Raw genomic sequence first — 20,019 nt, forward strand, 5'->3', positions numbered from 1 at the left:
TTCTCTCCCACCCCCCCCAGAAAAAAAGTGATGCAATTTGTTGTGAAAAATGATTGTATGAATCTCCTTGAACCATTAAAACTGAGCAAGATTCACCTAGTAAAAATCAGCATGACTGTCAGTATGATTATGTTGGATAGGATAGGGTTGCTAATACAAGCAATTCAACATAGTCCTAAATATTTTGCGGTTTGATAAGCTTAGTGTCTGGCTAATTAATACTGATAGAAACTTTGACTGTTGAATGAGAATTTACCTGCACAGATTTCCACTTTCTCTCTCCTTTTTTCAGCAATCCCCTCAAGTGTTTGCCCTTCATGACTTATTAAGCAGCAAGAGTACAAACCTCTATACAGTGAATGTATAATCTACGTTCATTGTCCAGTCCGTCCCCTTCCCTCTTGCACTAAGGTTTCCAGCATGACATTGTCTCTTACGATTTCAGATTACTGAATTTATCTCATGGGTGTTCAGTAGACTATGGTATTCATGGGAATGAAATCTTAGCCTAAGTGTATAAAACTCTGTTTGATTCCCTCTTTTCCTGCTTTCCTGGTTATTTGTTCTCTTCAGCTGGCACAGTCCTCCTTTTTTCCAGCTGCTTATCCAAAAGTTTATGGTTTTCTTATCACGGAAGGCATTGGGCTCCTGTAAGAATGCCTGGAAAGAGGGAGAAACACCAACGCCATGAGATCAGCCCTCTCCCCCTGAAATCACTGCCTATACCACACACTAGGAATCATTATTTTAGGGGATCTCTTATCAACAAGCCGTAAAACTCAGTTTTCCTTTTGTACTCTCAAAGGGAACCTCCTAATCATAATTCTTGTGAGCTACTTCGGAGCGAAGCTTCACAGGCCAAGAATAATTGGAGCAGGCTGCTTAATTATGTCAGCTGGAACATTCTTAATTGCGATGCCCCAGTTCTTCATGGGACGGTAAGTGCAAAGTGATCAGATTTTTCAACTGGGCTATGCACACTGAACGTTAGCTCGCTAAAATATTTAGACATTGATTGTGAAGATGCCCGTAGAAATAAGCATATATGGATGTGGTTACTCAGTTTAATATTTTTTTGTGAAAAGACTTACTATTGTAGAGCAAATAATTTAACATATATGCTATTCTCAGTTGTAATCAACTTATCGTTTTATTAGTCCGTGATCTTGATCGTCCACATTTTGATATGGTTTAAGAATTCTTGAAGCTTCAGTGATGAAGTGATGACTAAACTCAGGAAGACAGTCTGAGTATCAAACAGAAGCCAGAGGATACACCCACCGTCTGATAATCTCTTAGTACAGATTCATGCATCATAGCAGAGCAAAGTGCCTGTTAAATTGAAATGCATCACTGTGACACAAAGAGAACCGAAGGGACAATTTTCATGTAATACTGCAGTATAAACAGAGTTCCATTTATCCCCTGTAAACCATCATTGGCAACACTGGATGCAGATGAAATTTTCACTTAAGTGCTATAGGCCTATCTTCCATGATAGTAAAGATCTGTTTGCTTTTTCTTATAAGTTGGGACAGTAAAAAACAACTTTGGTTTATAAACAGATATCGGTATGAAAGATTCCCTTCCACCATTAATTCGACTGTTAGCATCTCTCCATGTGTGCAGGATGAAAGCCAAACTCTACTCTCAGCCTTGGAAAAATCTCAAGCAAAAATAAATGCAGGTGAGAATGATCTCTGTTAAATATTGTAATAAGCACACTAAAATACAGCAAAAGGCTCCCAAACTCTCATACACTAGTTTATTAGAATGCAAAAAATAATAAATGGGAATCAGACAAATATTTCCCACAGAAAAGGCTGAGGCAAATTTATTAAAAATAAATATATAACTGCCACTGCCCACTGCCAAGAGTTTTTTCAGGCTGCAGCCTTTTCTCTAGCCTTGCTGTCTCCTCCAGCAACTTTCTGCAGCTTTGTAGCTTGCAGAAACACCAGTCTCCCACGGGGACCTTGGAAAGTCATGGTCTTCCCTCTGCCAGGAAATGTGCCTTTAGATCCTCAGCCCACTGGAAATAGCCACTTGGGTCTCCCAGCCTGCAGACCTCCCTTCTTGTTTCTCTCCCTGCCCGCTGACCCTATTTTGCACACCACAAAGCTGTCTCCCTTCTGGGTGCATGGAGATCCTTGTGGGCGAGGAGCTTTCCTCCCCGATGCCCGGCCATGAATAAGCTGTGGATGAGCAAATCAAACCCTTTATATGTCGCAAAACCTGTGTATGTTTGCATCGTCGTACCTGTGGATTAGATGTGGCTGGTAGTGTTCACTATCGTCAATGTTTCCCAAATCTTTTCATTAAGAGATCCCAGTTTTGGTTAGAAGGAAGTGAAAAAGGTTTCTAAAATGGGATGTGGTGACAAATTTATAAAACTGGCCAACTTCTAATATCTTTGGCTGAAGCAGTTCACGCTAAACATGTGTCCACCTCAAGCTGATTGGGTTAAAATTGCCATCCCCACACCCCACAAAACATTTTTCACAGTTTTCGTACTGGTTTTCCCACATTGGAAGTATTCTAGAAGTCCTGTGCATTCAGTGTCAAACTGTTATGAAAAACACATCATTGTTGTCTCTCTTGTGATGTACCCAGGATGTGAAAAAGAAGCAGGCTCTTCCATGTGGATCTATGTTTTACTGGGAAATCTTTTGCGTGGAATAGGTGAAACTCCTATCCAGCCTCTGGGAATTACATACATTGATGATTATGCCATTGAAGAGAATGCTGCCTTTTACATTGGTAAAATAAATATTATTGTTTTTCCTAATGGATTTTTCCCCAGAGGAAACTGAGTCATTCTGAATAATGGAATGAGTGTTATTGAATTAACTTGTCCTGATGGTTTTGTTTGCATAATTTCCAACATTAAAGTTTATTTAACAGTCATGTACACTCAAGGGACCAAGTTCCCCTTTAATTATACCAGCACAGTTCCATTATCTTAATTTGAGGAAAGAATTTGACCTTAGGTTCCTGCTGTTACCCTAATCTTCCTAATTCTTCTGGACGTGGACTGCTGAGCTTCTGTGCACATTCAGTTCTCTGGAAAGTGACAAAAAACATGCACTCGTTTAAGCACTTAAAATAGAATTTCAGCAGGCACTCAATACATTCCCTCCAGATTGAGGTAGAATAATAAACAATAGTGCTGAGGCTTTAAAAAGTTGGTATCACTGTTCCTTTGTCGTGTTCATTGTCTGAAGACCTCTGCACATTCACCTGAAATATTACCAAAAAAGCCTTCCCCGTCAGCATCTTGTCTTGACAAGTTTCCAGCCTGGCAAAAGGCAAAAACAAGGTTCTCTTTGTAAAAGATTCAGTCTTCCCAGATTTCCAGATCAATTTTGAAAATTCAAAATATTCAGAAAGTTTGACTGAGGGTGTATTGAAACATGTTAATATCGGGTACCAAAGCAAAGTGATTTTTCAGCCTATTCAGGGCCCACCACAACTTAAAGTGATCAGTTGACAAATAATTGACATTTGCTTTCCAGTTACTTTAATCTAGTCAGCTAAAGAGTTTCTAGCAGTTACAGATTGGTTCTGCTGTTGAGTTTAGGCCATTAAGTTCCCTGACCTTTTTTTACTTTGGGCTGAATTTCATTCTTTAATCGGACGATAACAAAAAATGTCAAAGTGTCAACGTAGTGTGGGAAATTTTATTGTTGGCTTTTTTCTTCTTGAAAATGTTCTAATTTGTGTAACTAATGTGCCAGAGAGCAAAGGTTGGCTCAGTATTTTAAGACTGTATCACTTGTTACCCATCATATGTCATACTTTGCTGTTAGGTGCAGCAAGAACCAGTGCTCTTTTTAACTCAGAAGCGTAACAGTCCCCTGTTTTCTATTGCAGGCTGCGTACAGACAGTTGCAATTATAGGGCCAATGTTTGGCTTTCTTCTAGGATCCCTGTGTGCCAAACTTTATGTTGACATTGGCTTTGTAGATCTGGGTAAGTCAGAAAACTCAGGTTTTAAAAATTCAGTCAGGCTCCAAAAAGCTTATTTTAGGCCAAGAACTATCTAGTTATCTTCTAGGCATAAGGGGCTAGCGGAGGTAGAGTAGGCACTTTATGAAATAAAAAGGAAGACAGCAATGCAACGCCCCATGCAGAAAAGGCTAGCAAGAAGGATGGGTATGGAGGAAGTAGGAGGCCTGACTCTTCCTCAGCCCCAGCAGATCTGCAGCTGGTGCCCCCCAGGAGATGCCCTGGTGAGGAGGCTCTGTGGGGACAGCAGGCACCAGGAGGGGGCAAGACTGAGGCTCAGGATCCTGCCAAGAGCTGTGTGCGTGCATTTTGTAGTACACTGTCATTGCCTAGAAAAGCAGTCTTGCAACGGGTACCAGGGCTCCTGATTGCCTTCCTCCTGAGAAAACACCTTCCACCCCGTTTTTCCCTGGCACTTTTGTGCAGAACAGCCTGACTGGGAGCAAGCGCGTGGCTACCTGGATTGCCCCATGTCCTGGGCCTTGCAGCCTCCCTGGGGATGTGCGAGTGACATGGCTGAGGACCCTGCAGTGTCAGGGGAAGGCTGCTGCTGTGTCACAGGAATCAGCAAGTCCTTATTGCCTCCCCACGATTGTTCCTGTAACGCCGATAGAGATGCACAGCACAACTAAAGCTGGCGAGGTGGGGATGGACTCCTCTGGAGAAAGTCCCTGCAAAATTACCTTCCTTGATATCAGCAAATGTTCTCGAAAAGCATTTATTTGTCTCTCCTTTTTTTTACTTTCTCCAGACAGTGTAACAATAACTCATAAGGACGTACAGTGGGTGGGAGCCTGGTGGCTGGGTTACTTAATAGCAGGTGTGATTAGCGTTCTGGCCAGCATCCCCTTCTGGTTCCTGCCGAAGCACCTCCCGAGACCAGAGAGCAGAAAGGACTCCAGTACCTCTTCTGAGCACTCAAAGTTCATCACTGAGGATAACAAGGACCAACACAAATCTTATCAGCAACAAGTGAAGATTGCTGAGATGGCAAAAGGCAAGTCACCAGAGTTTCTTTCCTGACCATTGAGTCGTTCTCTCACTAGCTTTTGTACTTTAAAACTTCATACTTTCTGAGGCCATATTTTAATGGCCTCAGAATTACTATTTTCCCTCAGGTGTCACTCTCCACCTAACTAGCATGCACAAAAAGGGTCTTTTCATTTTTCCCTGGACCTGCTCTTGCATGCAGAATTTCTCCAGCTGAGATTTGTAAAATTACGCTAGTGGCCCAGCATATATCATGAAACTCTGCAAAAATTTTTCATTCACAGATAGTGACTGTTGCAGAAGCGGGGTCAAAAAATCTCAGTTTTTGCTAAACCTTTTTCTTTAAGGTCATTCATTAGAAAAACACATAAAATATCTGATCAGAATAAGGATGCGCACAGACTAGATACAGTATTTTAGGAGGCTATCTGGATTTAGACACGAGCTGTTTTGCACAATTGCATTTCTTTGGCCCTACTTTGCCAAAAGCATTTTCCCTCAGTACTTGAATCTGTAACTCAATATGTCTGTGCTTACTGTCAGCTGTGCTGAGCACTCTCTGCCCCCAAATTAAGCTAAAAGTTGCTGTGGCTGTTGAGGACACATAGAAACCAAATCAGTCCTGGTTTATGATCAAAAGAAGATATATAAAACAAGATATCTCTTCTGGCAGATTGATGCTTAGTATTTTGCTCCACTGTTCCCCCATCCAGAAATGGGGGAGCTCTTAGGAGCATCATGGAACTTCATGGATTCCTTCTGAAATGTTTTGCCGTCCTTCTTTGGAAGGTGCAAACATGTTGCAAAGCATTATTCACAGCAGTTATTCTCTCTCTGGCCTGGTTGTCATTTCTGCCATTTTGTCTTGCAGACTTCTTGCCATCACTGAAGAACCTCTTTGGGAATCCAGTTTATATTCTGTATTTGTGTGCAAGTATCACTCAGTTCAATTCTTTAATTGGCATGGTGACATATAAGCCAAAGTATATTGAACAACAGTATGGGCAAACCTCTTCAAAAACTAATTTTGTTATAGGTAATGCTATATCTGCTTCTTGATATCTTAAAAATGAACATTTTAGGAATGGCATACATATAGGGAAAATTGGAATTTTTTAGGATATGTTTACTGCTTCTCCTTCCTTGTCTGGCTTTGAGTGGTAGCTCATAGAAGGTAAGTTACTTCATTTCTGCCTTAGCGCTAGTTAGCTCCGAGTTTATCTATGCAAGAGTTACTGCAAAAGATTACATGATTTGATACCTTATCTCCCATTTTACTGGAAATTTGAAAAATAATGTATGTACAGCACAAGAGAATAATTGAAAAGAGAATTAATTTTAAAATACTTTACATAAATTTGTCATCAGACAGATCTGTTCCCTTGCTGGCTTCCCATTTATTTCAACGAAATGAAGATCAACTCAGTGAGTGCTAAAGGACTGACCATAAAGTAGCCGAGATATTGCCAGTGATTTCTTACTTTCTGAAGAGGTTGGTGTTAAATAAAAGGAAGTCAAAGTCATATCAGTGATCACACAATACATGCGTTAAATACCTAACATTATCTCGGTGCGATGCTGGTGAAGGAAAAATAGGTATTTCTGCCCTAACTTCACCTAAGAGTCTTTCTCTGTTGTGAAGTTAGTCTCCCAAGCCCTCCCATACAGCACAAGAGAGAGAGGGAGACGCTGCTTCTGCCTTTGGGTACCAAGGTGGCCGTTTTTGGAGATGTCTTCAGGATGATGAACTTCACTGCCCAGTTGCTGAACCTGCATGCAGGCTTGGGTTCAGTTCCTGAGGTCCAGGAATTCAGTAGCATTAGACAGCAAAGAGGTTTACATCTGTCCAATACAGAGGGAACTGCCTTGTTTCAGAGCAGCATTAGTTGCACAGCAACGGAGGTATACATATGCAGAAAAGCTGTATTGATCCATTGTGCTATGTTAATTCCTTAAAGATAGAAGCTGGAATTTCCTGGCACAAAACTCCTCAAAGCAAGGAGAAATCTTCAAGCATAGTCAATGGCCAGAGAAAGTCCAGAAAACAATCCCTACATTCAGTACAGTACTTCTCATTGTATTTAAAGATTTTCTGGAGCTAAGCTTTCAGGTATGTGCAAACTGAGTGAGGATTAAGATCTATCTGATTTCACTAAGCGTAGGGACTATATCCAACAGAGAATGTGTGATGGCTTGGCTAGGGAAGGATCCTGGCTGAGTGGCCATCCCTGCAATAAGGTGTTTTTCCTTCCTCCTTTTCCTTTCTCTCGTAATCCACCCTTGCTAAGAAAGCTGAGGGCTGACTAGAACTAACAGTGTCTATTTCCCTTTCCCTACCTCTTTTCTTACTTCTTCTTTTTTTAAAAAAACCAACCAAACAAACAATTTCTATCACAATTTCTCGGATAAATATGATTTTCCTTAAATATACACACTTTGCTCCCCCTCACCCACCCATGATGCCAGTGTCAAGCAATGGTGTTATCTGTAAGGCTATGAGACAAAGGCATGAACAAAAGGGGTGCATAGGAATGGGTAGGCAGAGTGCAGATACTCTCTGGTGCATCACACAGCTCCCAGTTCCAATCCCAGTCCCCTCTTAAAAGCAAAAGAGAACAGGAAAACCTGTTATATAGTGACTCTTAATTTACATATGCTACATTTTGGATGCTGCTTCTAAATCCCCTGAAGTATAATTTTCATGTACGTGCAGAGTGAAAAATGCCGCCCCAGTGAAGCTTCCTGAACCTCATCAGTAACTGACCTGGGCTCATGCAGCCAGCCAAGACACTGACTCCTGGGTTTGCGAGATAGAATATGGCTTTTGCTAACATCAGACATACCTGTTAGCATCTCTTCTAAGCACTGATTTTTTCCATGTGTACAGGTGGATCAAGCACTGACTTGAGCCAGAAATTTAAGGGATCCCAGTGCACTTCCTAGCAAGCGGATTAAACTGTAATGTTGTAAACTGGTGTTTTATACCAAGTCATTTGAAATCATGTTATAATACCTCCAGTCCCCCGAACAAACTTCTGAAACTTCATCTGCTATACGAATGCATGTATGCTTAGGTACTTGCTTGTGTTTGTACGCTCGCTTGGCTCAGCACCGCTAGGTGTCAGCGTGAATTAAAAGCTGCAAACCGCATACACAGCCCTGCGCGAGGGGGGAATTTAATGTGCTGGAACTGGCTGGTACAGCTGGGAAAATCATTTTCAGTAACAATGAAATCCAGCAAAGAGCACCTTGCTTGACTGTGCAGTCTGATTTACGGTGGTTTCTATTTACATCTTTTTTGCACGTACTGAAAGAGAGTTTTTTTGGTCTTGTTGTCCATATCTATCAATATGGACACTGCTTTGAGCAAAGCTGTCCAGGTAAGCATTAATGGTTACCCAATTTTACACATTTCCTTCAATGCTCTTCCACTTGATTGCCTGAAGCCTGATAGAAGAGAGCCCATGGGGTATACCTATCTTTCTGCTGTTGCAACACTCACCTAAGGGAGCATTTCAACAACCAAAACTAGACAAATTCCCTAACTCTCCTGGCCATGGAGATGATGACATACCACTGGCTTTCTCCCTCCTGGAGACTTCTCTAGGGAGTTATCGGTTTCATGGCTGAATCAAAACAGAAAAAACAGGTCTTGCTCCAGATTTCATAACACTGTAGGTAAAAATGAATTTGCCCTCTAGGAATGAGCAGTTCAGGCTCCTCCTGTCAGTGGAAAAGGGAAGGAGAGGAGCTGCCCTGGAAAGCCGGAGTGGGGCAGCCCCAGAGCGTGGACCCTGTTGCTCCTACTGTTGCTACATGGGTGAAGGGCACAGGGAAGGTCTATAGCAAAGCCCCAACTGTGCAGTGGGACTGTGGCTGTCTTGGCTGCCCTAAGCAGCACGATACCCCAGGTAACTTCTCTGTGCCCAGAGCAGCTCTTGTGAGAAATAACACTAAAAGTATCTGAATTAACACCACAATGATCCCTCCACTGACAAACTAACAGTGGAGAAAACTACCTAGCTTAAGAAATTGGAAGATCATTATCTAAACCTTACGCATAATCTCGCTGTCAAAGAACTAGCAAAGAAACATTTCCCTGGGAGCAAGTTTTTAAAAGCAGTCCCAGCACCTTCGTAGGAACAATCCAAGTCTGAACAAACAGAATGCCCCGACTGAAGATCTTTCATATTTTGTTGCTTCATCTTAATGCTGCTGCTGTTTTTGTGGCTGAGGAGGATAGTCCATTGAGCTGGGTTTTTCATTAATACAGATTTTTCTGTTTGATTTCAGGTCTTATCAACATTCCTGCTGTGGCCTTTGGCATATTCTCTGGGGGACTGATCATGAAAAAATTCAGAATCAATGTTTTAGGGGCCGCAAAACTCTCCCTGGGATCATCTTTCTTTGGTTACCTTTTGCTCCTCTCATTATTTGCAATGGGCTGTGAGAACTCAGATGTGGCCGGATTGACCGTGTCGTACCACGGGTATGCTGGGAAGGGCATGCTTCAGCATAAAATGTTATTGCAAACCTAACTCCTTCCTCATTTTATTCCACAAAGTATATATTGTTGAAAAGAGAATGACTGACCCAAATATGCTTCCCAGAAATTTGATTCAAAGCGGTAGAAACCACTCCATGTATTCCAGCGGGCATTGTGTCAGAACGCTTTTGTGATTGTTGCCTTCAGCCCAGAGGGGTTTATGCCACAAGTGCAGATTATTTTTCTGATTACTTTTTAATTATTATTGCCATGGGACCCATCCTTTGAGCCTAGAGATTTCTGGAAATGTGAGGAGCTCAGTAGGGGGGGTGAGATTCAATTAACTGTTCCTTGCCTCTGTGTGCTGCTGAACAACCCATGGCATTTAATAGCTTCTGAACCCAAAACTTAAGGATTCATGGATTAACCATGAGTTAGCCATGATGTTAACCGTGAAGTACACCTGAGGCTAGTGCTTTTTGGTCACTTTTGCCCATGCTATTACTCTGTAAAGCTCACTTTTTGGGAGGAGTTTCCAGCACCGACTCCACAGCAGCCCCAGGAGCTGCTTCGCTGGTGACTTCAGCAGCAGCTGGCTGAAGTTGGCAGATGGCTGTCGTGCAAGGTAACAGACCCTCAGTTTGGACAAATCCCATTCTGATAATTTCCTCACTAACTTCTACAGCGACCGTTTCCCATGAGTAACTCACTCCGCTCTTTGCCACTGGAGTAATCAAACTTTTTTTGTCCAGTTTTGTTAAAACTGCATCAAGCCTCAGGTAACTAAAATCTTAGAAAATCTGAGAAAAATGCATGAATAGAAATTGTTAGCTGTCCCCCTTAATAAAGTAGCTACTATCTCACAGTAGGTGGTGTGATATTGTGAAAACCTTTTGATAACAGAGAAATAAGAATTTACACTGCTGCATGGATGTCAAGAGACAACACCTTAATGGACCACAGACAGAAGGTCTGGCCAGGTGTGCCTGGCAGAGAGCATAACCCATGATTTGATAATTATTTCTTCCACATCTGCTAGAAAACATCATTGCAATTTCTCTTTTTCCCCAGAACTAAACAGACAACTGATTATGAGCAAGCCCTCTTTTCAGAGTGCAACTCGGGCTGTGCATGTTCCAAGAACGACTGGGACCCCATCTGCGGGGAAAATGGAGTTACCTACATTTCTGCTTGTCTTGCTGGCTGCCAGGCGTCCAATGGCAGTGGGAAAAACACTGTAAGACCATCTTTCGTTTCCATATGTGATGTGGTAGTTTTCCTAATACAACCAGTTCTGTTAGAGTAAGTGGATTAAAATTGAGTAAGGCACATCCTCTCCAGCCCTAAACTCCACAGGTCTTTTAATCAATCTGCCACCCACATTTAAAACTTTCTCAATTGCTGCTTCCAGCAGAAATCCCAAGCAGAGAAGGTAGGAGGGGTTTTTTTTTAGCTGTTGGCTACCAAAACTGTTTAAAAAAACCACTAAATACATTCATCAACAGTAGATACTTTCTTTATAAATTTCTCCTTCAATGAACAAGCCTTTTCCTTTTGAAAAACATTTTCCAGTTTGGATTTAAACTTTTGGCTACCCAGAAAAGCATGATGTGCAATTCCTGACCATCCACTTCTTCGCTGTTTGGGTTACCATACACTTTTGCCTTCTGTCTTCCAGGTATTTTTTAACTGCAGCTGCGTGGGAACCTTGGAATCTCCTTCACAAAGCTCCTCAGCTGTGGTGGGACCATGTCAAAAAGGAAATGAGTGTTCAAAAATATTTCTGTATTTTCTAATAATATCAGTTATCACTTCATATACTTTGTCAGTAGGTGGCACACCCGGATACATACTGCTTCTAAGGTAAGAAATAATTTCTGCTAGCATTGCCAAATGTTTTCAAGGTGTTTTGACATGTGTAACTGGGTCTCCCTCCCCCCTGCCAAGTATTGCAAAATGTTTTCAGCTATGCAAGGTGGCTTTTAAAATATTTTTTTTTACTATTGAAAGGCATCCTCGTAATTTGACAATGAGTTTTCTACCATTGAAGCAACAATGTGCTTACGATCGTCTCTACCAGCAATACCTTTCTGGTTTTAAACATGATATAGGAGGCCTGGTTATCATTTATACCAAATTCCACTTCTCTTAATGCCTTTTACATTACCAGAATGGTGTTAAATGGCCTCCATGCAAATGGAAATTAGCTCTGCACGTGCCAATGTGTGCATGTGTATGCTTATAGGTGGCCAGTTTTCCTTACTTGCTATGGATACCAATGCACAGCTACACAGAGGTGATCTAACCCAAACCCTCTATATATATATATACCCTCTAGTCCATTTTATTATTCCATATAATTGTTCTGTCCCAGATTTCCCTCTTCACAGCAAAGATAGATTTAGCATGAGGGTTTGGGTTTTTTTATGTCGTAATAATCACGGGTTTATTAAATGCTTGTCCCAAGGGATTGTTCCAATACGTATTTAACTGCTGGAACTATTTGTCCATCACCAAGTGTAAGCTTTTAAGCTAATTTTAGAAAGTGCAAAAGGAATATAATACTTCCAGCTATTAATCTGGATTTTTGTCAGCTTCTTGCAATTTTTAGATTCTAAGTGCTGCTCCGCTTTGTTTTGGAAAGCTTTCTTTCTCAGTTTCTCTTTCCAAATTATTTCCAGATGGGTACATTCTACTTCTCAAAAAAAACAATGGCAAATACAGTTTAACTAATCTTTATTATTGTTGTGTTTTCTTACCCCAAAATTCTCTTTGTTTTTGAATCAAATTTTCTGGAACAGGCCCTGTCTCATTGCCAGTGTCTTTATATCACATGGAAAAAGCCAGTGCTAGAACTGGCTGAATATAGGCTATATGGAAAAACCTAAATAAAGAAATGTAACTTCAGCTATGGTTCCAGCACAGTCCTTGAACCAGAAGTAATATTCACACAGAGACTTTCAGAAATGGTTGAGGTGAGGATCCTTCTCCACTGCCCTCCACAAACACTGCCAGTGAGGTATATGCCTTAAACCATATAAGCTGCATAGCTTTCCCCACCCACCTCGTAGGGTTACCATTGAGTATAGAATCATAGAATCATAGAATCATTGAGGTTGGAAAAGACCTCTAAGATCATCGAGTCCAACCGCCAACCCAACACCACCACCCACTAAACCATGTCCCTAAGTGCCGCATCTACTCGTCTTTTAAATACTTCCAGGGATGGGGACTCCACCACTTCCCTGGGCAGCCTGGTCCAATGTTTCACCACTCTTTCAGGAAAGACATTTTTCCTTACATCCAATCTAAACCTCCCCTGGCGCAACTTGAGGCCATTTCCTCTTGTCCTATCGCTTGTTACTTGGGAGAAGAGACCGACACCCACCTCGCTACAACCTCCTTTCAGGTAGTTGTAGAGAGTGATGTACTGCAAAATCACATGGCATCTCTCTCTCTCTCTCTCCCCCCCCTCCCCGAGGAGTCACTCCAAGAAGAACAATCATATTATAATCCATTTTAGACATTTTTTACTGAAGCTTATGCACCACTGAAACTGTCCATGCACCAAGGAGGATGATTCACAAGTTGAGAGCTTGTAGCAAAGTCTTCAGGATTTCCACCAGATTGCCCTCTGTGGTTGCTTCTGACACAGGGGGATTTTTTGTTGTATAAATACGGGCATAGGGCTATGCAGGGATGCAGTTCCCTTCCCCTTTCCCTCCACATGGTGTTCCCTTTCTATCCATAAAACATATGTTAGAAAATGTACAGATACAGTACCGTACAGGGCCTTGAAACCATCATTGCCATGCTCAACCTCCTGCTTTCCATCTTGTCTCCACTGCAGATGTGTCTGGGAGGAGATGTTCATAATTGAACACCTATGAGGTTAAATCACACAGGGTTGCCTGCACTTCTCAACCCCAAGAACTTGCTTTCAGGGGACTTAATGCTTAATTTAGAAAAGCTTAGAGAGGTTTTCACTAATGATATGAAAATATTTTGTTATATGAAATCAGCAAAACAGCTTTATTGGTTCTGCTCCGGAGCTTTTATTTCTGTTGAAAATCATTTTACTTTGAGAGCCATTTAATTGAAACTGAAAAGTTATGTGTTTTTCTGCTGGATTGAAAACACCCAAATCTGATGTGCAGCTAAACAAAACATGTTGCGGTAAGTTCAATATTTTCTTTTTTTTTTTTCTCTGCAAATGACCTGTGGGCACAATTCCACTTTAAGCTCACGCTCGCTTTTCTGAAATCCATCACTGACTGGCTTTCCCTGAAAATCTGTCTGAACTGAAAATGTGCTTCTGTTCCCAGAAAGAAAATAAATGCTCTTTGAAAATAAATAGTCCCAAGGTCAAGTTGCAGACTTCATTAAGTATTTTTCCAGTTATCTGTTTTTACAATTATTCAGTATTCAGTCAGCTCTGATAAGATTCCAGCACTTAAGCAAGCTGATGTTTTCAGATGAGCAGATCTCGTTGCACCTGCCACGGAGCACAAATACAGTTAAATCCCTAAAAGCCTATAAGATTTAGTGACATTTACTTCAAGGGTTTACACGGCTGAAATCATTGAAATATGCTTACAGCTAGTGACCGAGTCATTTGCTGAAATGTCTTTTTAGTGGTATTAGACTAATTACAATTGCCAAGGGACTTGGGAAAGCCCTGAAGTTTTGGAGAAAAAACCCTGCAATTCAGATAGCTATTAATAGCAGGTGATTAGGCAGTGAAAAGGAAGTCTCAGATCTCCCTGAGAGGTTTGGCTCTCACTCAGGATCTCAAAGAACTCGTGTTTCCGTGCAAAGACAATACAAATGCTCAAACAATTTTTTTTCCATCTGAAAGAGAAGATTTTTTTTTTTTTGCAGGATATAAATCCTATGGAACACATAATAAATATCCAGTTATTGGTTTTATTCTCCACTTTTTGCTTTCTACACCCTTGCATTTGGTTAAAAGGACTTCCAGGCTGGGGCTTGCTTGTGTAACATGTATCTGATAGGAGGGCAAAACACTGTTCTTCCAGCTCAAAATCATATTACATTCATGCCTGTATAGGTGGCAGTGCTTGTAAAAGCCACAATATAACAGACTGTATGATCATAATCCACGATCAGGGCATTAGACAATAAAGCACTCAGATTACAAAATGAGATGCACACAATTTTTTGAGCATGGTACTTCGGTGTTGTTTTCCATATATGTCCTTCACGTCCTTCTCCATTTTCACTAAATTAAGGGAAGATGACCCAATTATCATTTACAATATGGGTACTTAATGCTGTTCTGGCAGCTACATTGGGAAATAAAAAAACATCACTGGTGGGGAACAAAAGAGCTAGTTCTGCAATGTCTTTATTATTTTTTAAAACATATTCCCGATTACATGAATTTCTGCAGACGCTGAGTCCGTCCTAGTTCAGAGCACATAGACTGGACCTCCAAAGTGCTATGTTTATCCATAGTGACAACTGAATTTCAGCCCTTTTTTTTTCTTTTTGTATTGAATAGAATCACTGTGAGAACAGGGAGTTTTATCAATTGCCACAATGATACACGTGTTACTCACCCCACATAATCAAGTATGTCCCAGTTTAATCGTGTGACTGGGACTACTCACATGCTAAAAGTAAAGCATGTACTCAGGTTCTTGCTGGATTAGGTATTGTAATAGGCAGTCTGATACATGCTGGGTGAAACAGCAGACTTGAGCAGCTGGTGAGGTTAGCAGCAGATGAATCTTACTAATTTGAGCAGCTCCGTACGCACACTGCTGCTAGTGTGGATGTGAAAGGCAGCTGTTCTGCCCACCATCTCCACCCTCCTAGAAGAGCCGGGATGATGACCCAAGGCTGGAGCAGGGCTGATCTGGAGCCAGAAGGACTGATGTCTGTGCTGGACCCCGCTGCAAGCTCAAAAAAGTCCAAATGGAAATGGTCTGTTCTGTCAGAGAATGGCTTGGAGGATTTACCTTTACAGGACGTGTGAACCTGATCCTAGACACAGTGTAATGAAAATTGAGTGCCTAAATACCTTGTACTTGCCTGGGTCATCATCTGCAATTTCAGAGAGTGTTGAACTGAATAAGACTATCCAATGATGCATGATTTCACAACCAATTTTCTTGTTGTGTGTTAGTAACTCCTAAGTGCTGGTATTACCTGAAAATGCACCATCTTCTTAAAATGTGATATTGAATATAGATGTTCAGAATTCCTAGATACTGATCGGATTTTATCACATTATTTACATATTTCTGTAATTTTGTTAAAGTCAGTGTCAGTAAGGAGGAAAAACTCACATTTCTTTCCTTCCTCTTGCTTTCTATTTGTGTTCAAATTATCCACAGTCAATTATTTATTTCTGTTTAACACCATTTTTTTTTTATTTTTAGGTGCATTAAACCACACTTGAAATCATTTGCACTTGGTATCTACACCTTGGCAATAAGAGTACTTGGTAAGTCCGGTTGTACTTTTGGGTGTATTTTAATATACGCCTCACTAATCATTTATCCTAGAATTAAACTTTGATTGTTGGAAAGAATGATGTCTAACTGACAACTTAATATTACATGATTTAAAAAAAAAATAGGAAAAGTGTTGGAAAAAGGAAGCAGCTTTGTATTTCATAAATCGTATAACTGTGTCTTAGATATAATAAAAATATACACGGCTAATGTCCATAGAGGTGACAAGTGATCCTTCAGACTATGAAGCTAACATCAAAATTACTTTTTGTCTTTCCTTATTCAACAACAAGCATAATAGAACAGCTATAGCTCAGAATTTGTGATAATTTTTCAGGCACATTTTCATTAGTTTCTAAGGGAATCAATCTAAGTACAGGTGTGCCTGAGGGCAGGGTTCACTGCGGCCTCGTGGTAGAGCCACCTATAAGTTTTCTCTAAAATCATGGATACCATGAGATGCCAATGAAGTGAAAACTCTAAAATCCTCTAGGTCTTCATAGAAAAGGTAATAATTAGCAAGAGGCAAGTCACTTATTTAAATAAAGCAGACTTAGATGGGCTGGATGAGGCAGATGAAATGACATCCAAACAAGCTGTTGGCTTCTTTCTCACACCTGTGCAGGCCAGGGTTTTCCCTCCAGGCTTACTTTCTTCTCCAGCAACCATGGGTGGCTCCCCAGGTTGCACAGAGTCCACGACGTCCCCATTAGCACCTGAAGAAAGGCTTTTCCTTTCCATCACCCACAAGCACTGCAGTAGGTTTGCCCCTGCCACAGTAAGATCTCAAGATACTTGTAGGATACTTGTAGTCCCACTGCAAGCTCCCAGCCCTGCTGTGTCTCTCCCTTCTCACCCCTCCCCAACCAACACACAGGACACCCCCCCACCCCCAAGCTGAACAGGCTCCATCGCTCCCAAGAAAGGAGAAGTATCTCCTTTTTTTTTCCCCAGAGGGGTCCTGCAGGGTGAGGAAACCAAGCCATGGCCAGCACTCCTTCCGCTGACTTCCACAGGCTTTTTGATGTTCAGCTGCATTTCCTCCCCACCCCGATTCTCCACAGGGAGGAAAGGGCAGTGTGTGTCTGGGCAGCACAAAGCACAACTTCTCGAACCAGCAAACAGTATGGAAGTGCCATTGCTGTTCGAATGTATTATTTGATGTTCTACATGAACATGTCTCTAGATCAGAACTAATCACCCTGGAAAGTAACCTTCTTGCCTCTATTTATTTGCTAAATATACCCAGCGGGAATTCCAGCCCCAGTGTATTTTGGAGTGGCCATAGATACCACTTGCCTGAAATGGGGAAGCAAAAGATGTGGGGGAAGAGGAGCGTGCAGACTCTACGACTCCAGTGCACTCAGGTAACAGCTCTTCTCCATTTGTTCTTTAACTTGTGTTCTTTAAGTACATCTACACCTGGCACTGGTAGAAGAATTTCTGTCAGAAAATTTGAGTGAAAGATTTGATGCCAAATGAAAGAGCAATATTAACAATAATGCTCAGGGTTTAGCATTCTCTTTTGGTTTAGTCTCTTTTTTTGGGGGGGGGGTCATCTTAATTCAATATCAGCTGGAAATATTTAAGTCACTTGATTTTTCGCCCCAAAAATGTTCAGTTAAAACCTCAATTTCATGGTAAAGCTTCCCCCATTTTTTAACAATTCTGCTGTGAGAGTGTGTGTGTAAGTAAATAAGTGAGCGAATAAGTAAAAGGGCTGTTAAACCTCATCATTGCTCCATGTTGGAGCTGGACCACAAAAAGGAAGGGAAGGGTGCCACAAAGCATTCTTGGCTTATCTAGAGGCTTAAGCGCAGTGTTGTCTTTATCAACCTATTGCTAGAGAAGGGTAATTATCTGAACTGTGTTTATGAAAGGCATTACCAGAAATGGAGAATGGAATAACAATGGTAAAAGGAAAATGAGAGAACAGGTTGCCCTTCCCCCCACCCCCAGGAAAAAACATGAGCGGAGGGTACATCTTGTTTTGAAAAAACAAGAAAAGAACAAAAGCTCAGTTGGGACTCATTACTAATAAAGCATAATGACGTTATTGTTGCATAATGTTGTCACTGTCATTATGCCTGTAAAGCAAAAATACCATCAAATGGTCTTGATATCACTGGTACTGTTTATGAGGCAACCAAAAAATAAATTAATTGCCCTAGAAATATTAGTGTTATTCTCACTGAAGCACGTTGGGGTGGAGGAGGTCAGTCAATGCCTGAGACACTTTCTTGGCCACAGACCACTCAATATCTGACCTGGGTGAGCTGGCAAACTGGCAAACTCTCATCTCCAGGGTCATCACCTTCCTTGAAGACCTTTCTTACTCAGCCTTACCGCATGAAAATATGAATGTGTCCTTGATGCCTTCTAGTCGTATGTTGCCTTTGAAATAGGCTCTGATCAATCATTTCTCTCTCAGGTACGTGTACCTGGGGCTGACTTTGGTGCTGGGCACGGTGTCCATTTTCTTCAGTGTTGCTGTCCTTTGGGTTCTCCGGAAAAGGTCTTCTCCACAAGATGAGACCCTCTCAGCCAACGGGGAGAGAGGCGCCTGTGGGACAAAAAGCAGGAAAGATAATTTTGTCAATAGTGACCGTTTAATTCAGACAACTTACTGGCCAGAAAAGGAGACTAGGCTTTAGGAAAACTGAGATCTCCACCATGGCTTTACCCAGTGAGTGGTGTTCCAGGCAAAAATTCATCATCAGTGAAGCGGTATCTTGATATCCACCCTGAAAATGTTCACCTTCATGTAATTTTCACTGTAAACACCAAAAGCAAAGACAACCATTTTAAGCACATGTACAGCTCTGAAAACACTGCTCACCATTTGTCCTGCTGAGTCAGTGCCAGTCAAGTGAGGGGATTTGTTACGGCTGGGGAGGTGCAGCTTGCTCCCTTGCTGAGAAGCCAGTTTTATGGCTGCCCCTCAGCTCCATCCCTCCTTGTCAAGCTGCAACAGCCACTGCTGCCCCTCAGCTTCCTTCTGTGTGTGAGGGGTAGTGGGGAGGCTGCAATGCAGCCCTCTCTGCCATGGTACCAGCCCGAGAGGAGCTGGTGCACAAAACCCGACTTGGCAACCTGGAAGGTGCAGGGATATTCTGCACATAGCTCGCCCTTGCAAGCAGTGCAGCATGGGGCAGGAGGAAGGTGGTTTTCTGGAAGGACAAATCAGCTACAGGCTCTGGGCATCTCAAGAATTCAACCCATAACACTGGACAACAAATGTTGTGGGTAGGGATTCTTTTTCAAGTAGATCTGTTAGAGCACAATAACAGCAATAAAAGTTGTCATTGCAGTCAAAGAGACCGCAAGAGTATCGTCCAAAGGAAACTGGAATAAAAAATAGAGCTTTTTTAGGTTTCCAGCAGTTTCTTGCTACTTGCTAGTACTCAGTGTACTGAATAATTCCATGCATTTTATGCAATGTAATAACAACATGATACAAAATACATATGATTTATTTTTTAAAAAGCTATGACAAGAGAGCTTGGGAACAATAAAATGAATTCAAAGACCAGGTGATTTGGGGCTTTTCCTTTTAATTTATTGTATTTGCTAGCTGAAACTAAGACATGTATCATAGTATCCCTTTTGCAGTTTGACAATATTTGGTATTAAATAAATTTGGGGTGGGGAGTACAATGGAGAGCTGTTCAACATGGAACAAAATCTCAAGAATGCTTGCACTGAAAAAGATAGTGACAGCACCACTACAAATGATGTCCTTTAAAGCAACTAGAATTTTAGAGCACATGATGAAAGGTAGGCTTCACCCTTCATCATAATATAGGCAAAACAATCTCATATCACATCACTTGCATCTCAGCAGTGACTGTAGGTACCCTGCTGCCTAGCTGAGCTTGCAGGTCAGAGGCAGATGTGGAGCCTCTCCTGTGGGATGCATGAGGAGGGGCAGATGTATAAGAGTGGTATTTACTGAGCTTTGTCAATGATAAATGTTTACAGTGTGCCTTTAGGGAACTACCTAATCCATTCAATAGGAATACCAAGAAGAAGGATGTTGCTTAAGCACCAAAT

The 20,019-nt window shown here is 41.5% G+C and overlaps 2 protein-coding genes across 3 annotated transcripts in view; both read left to right on the forward strand.

The window, feature by feature from the left end:
• Window positions 1-18,620, forward strand: part of SLCO1C1 (solute carrier organic anion transporter family member 1C1) — a 26,564-nt gene extending 7,944 nt beyond the window's left edge. The window contains exons 4-15 of one of the 2 annotated variants that reach the window (XM_009279000.2): window positions 806-938; window positions 1,566-1,687; window positions 2,614-2,760; window positions 3,874-3,972; window positions 4,760-5,005; window positions 5,870-6,034; window positions 9,292-9,487; window positions 10,556-10,721; window positions 11,163-11,347; window positions 15,892-15,956; window positions 17,216-17,333; window positions 18,398-18,620. In XM_009279000.2, the coding sequence (XP_009277275.2) occupies window positions 806-938; window positions 1,566-1,687; window positions 2,614-2,760; window positions 3,874-3,972; window positions 4,760-5,005; window positions 5,870-6,034; window positions 9,292-9,487; window positions 10,556-10,721; window positions 11,163-11,347; window positions 15,892-15,956; window positions 17,216-17,333; window positions 18,398-18,620 (1,865 nt within the window). The remainder of the gene's footprint in view (window positions 1-805; window positions 939-1,565; window positions 1,688-2,613; window positions 2,761-3,873; window positions 3,973-4,759; window positions 5,006-5,869; window positions 6,035-9,291; window positions 9,488-10,555; window positions 10,722-11,162; window positions 11,348-15,891; window positions 15,957-17,215; window positions 17,334-18,397) is intronic. The other variant, XM_019471988.1, reaches the window with a different exon arrangement.
• The window catches only part of LOC103898677 (solute carrier organic anion transporter family member 1C1), a 36,267-nt gene continuing 33,337 nt past the window's right edge, over window positions 17,090-20,019 (forward strand). The window contains exon 1 of the mRNA XM_019471989.1: window positions 17,090-17,333. The gene's annotated coding sequence lies outside the window, so the exon portion shown is untranslated. The remainder of the gene's footprint in view (window positions 17,334-20,019) is intronic.

The sequence above is a fragment of the Aptenodytes forsteri genome, unplaced genomic scaffold (genome assembly GCF_000699145.1).
Source record: "Aptenodytes forsteri isolate BGI_AS27 unplaced genomic scaffold, ASM69914v1 Scaffold241, whole genome shotgun sequence".
Taxonomy (NCBI): Eukaryota; Metazoa; Chordata; class Aves; order Sphenisciformes; family Spheniscidae; genus Aptenodytes; species Aptenodytes forsteri.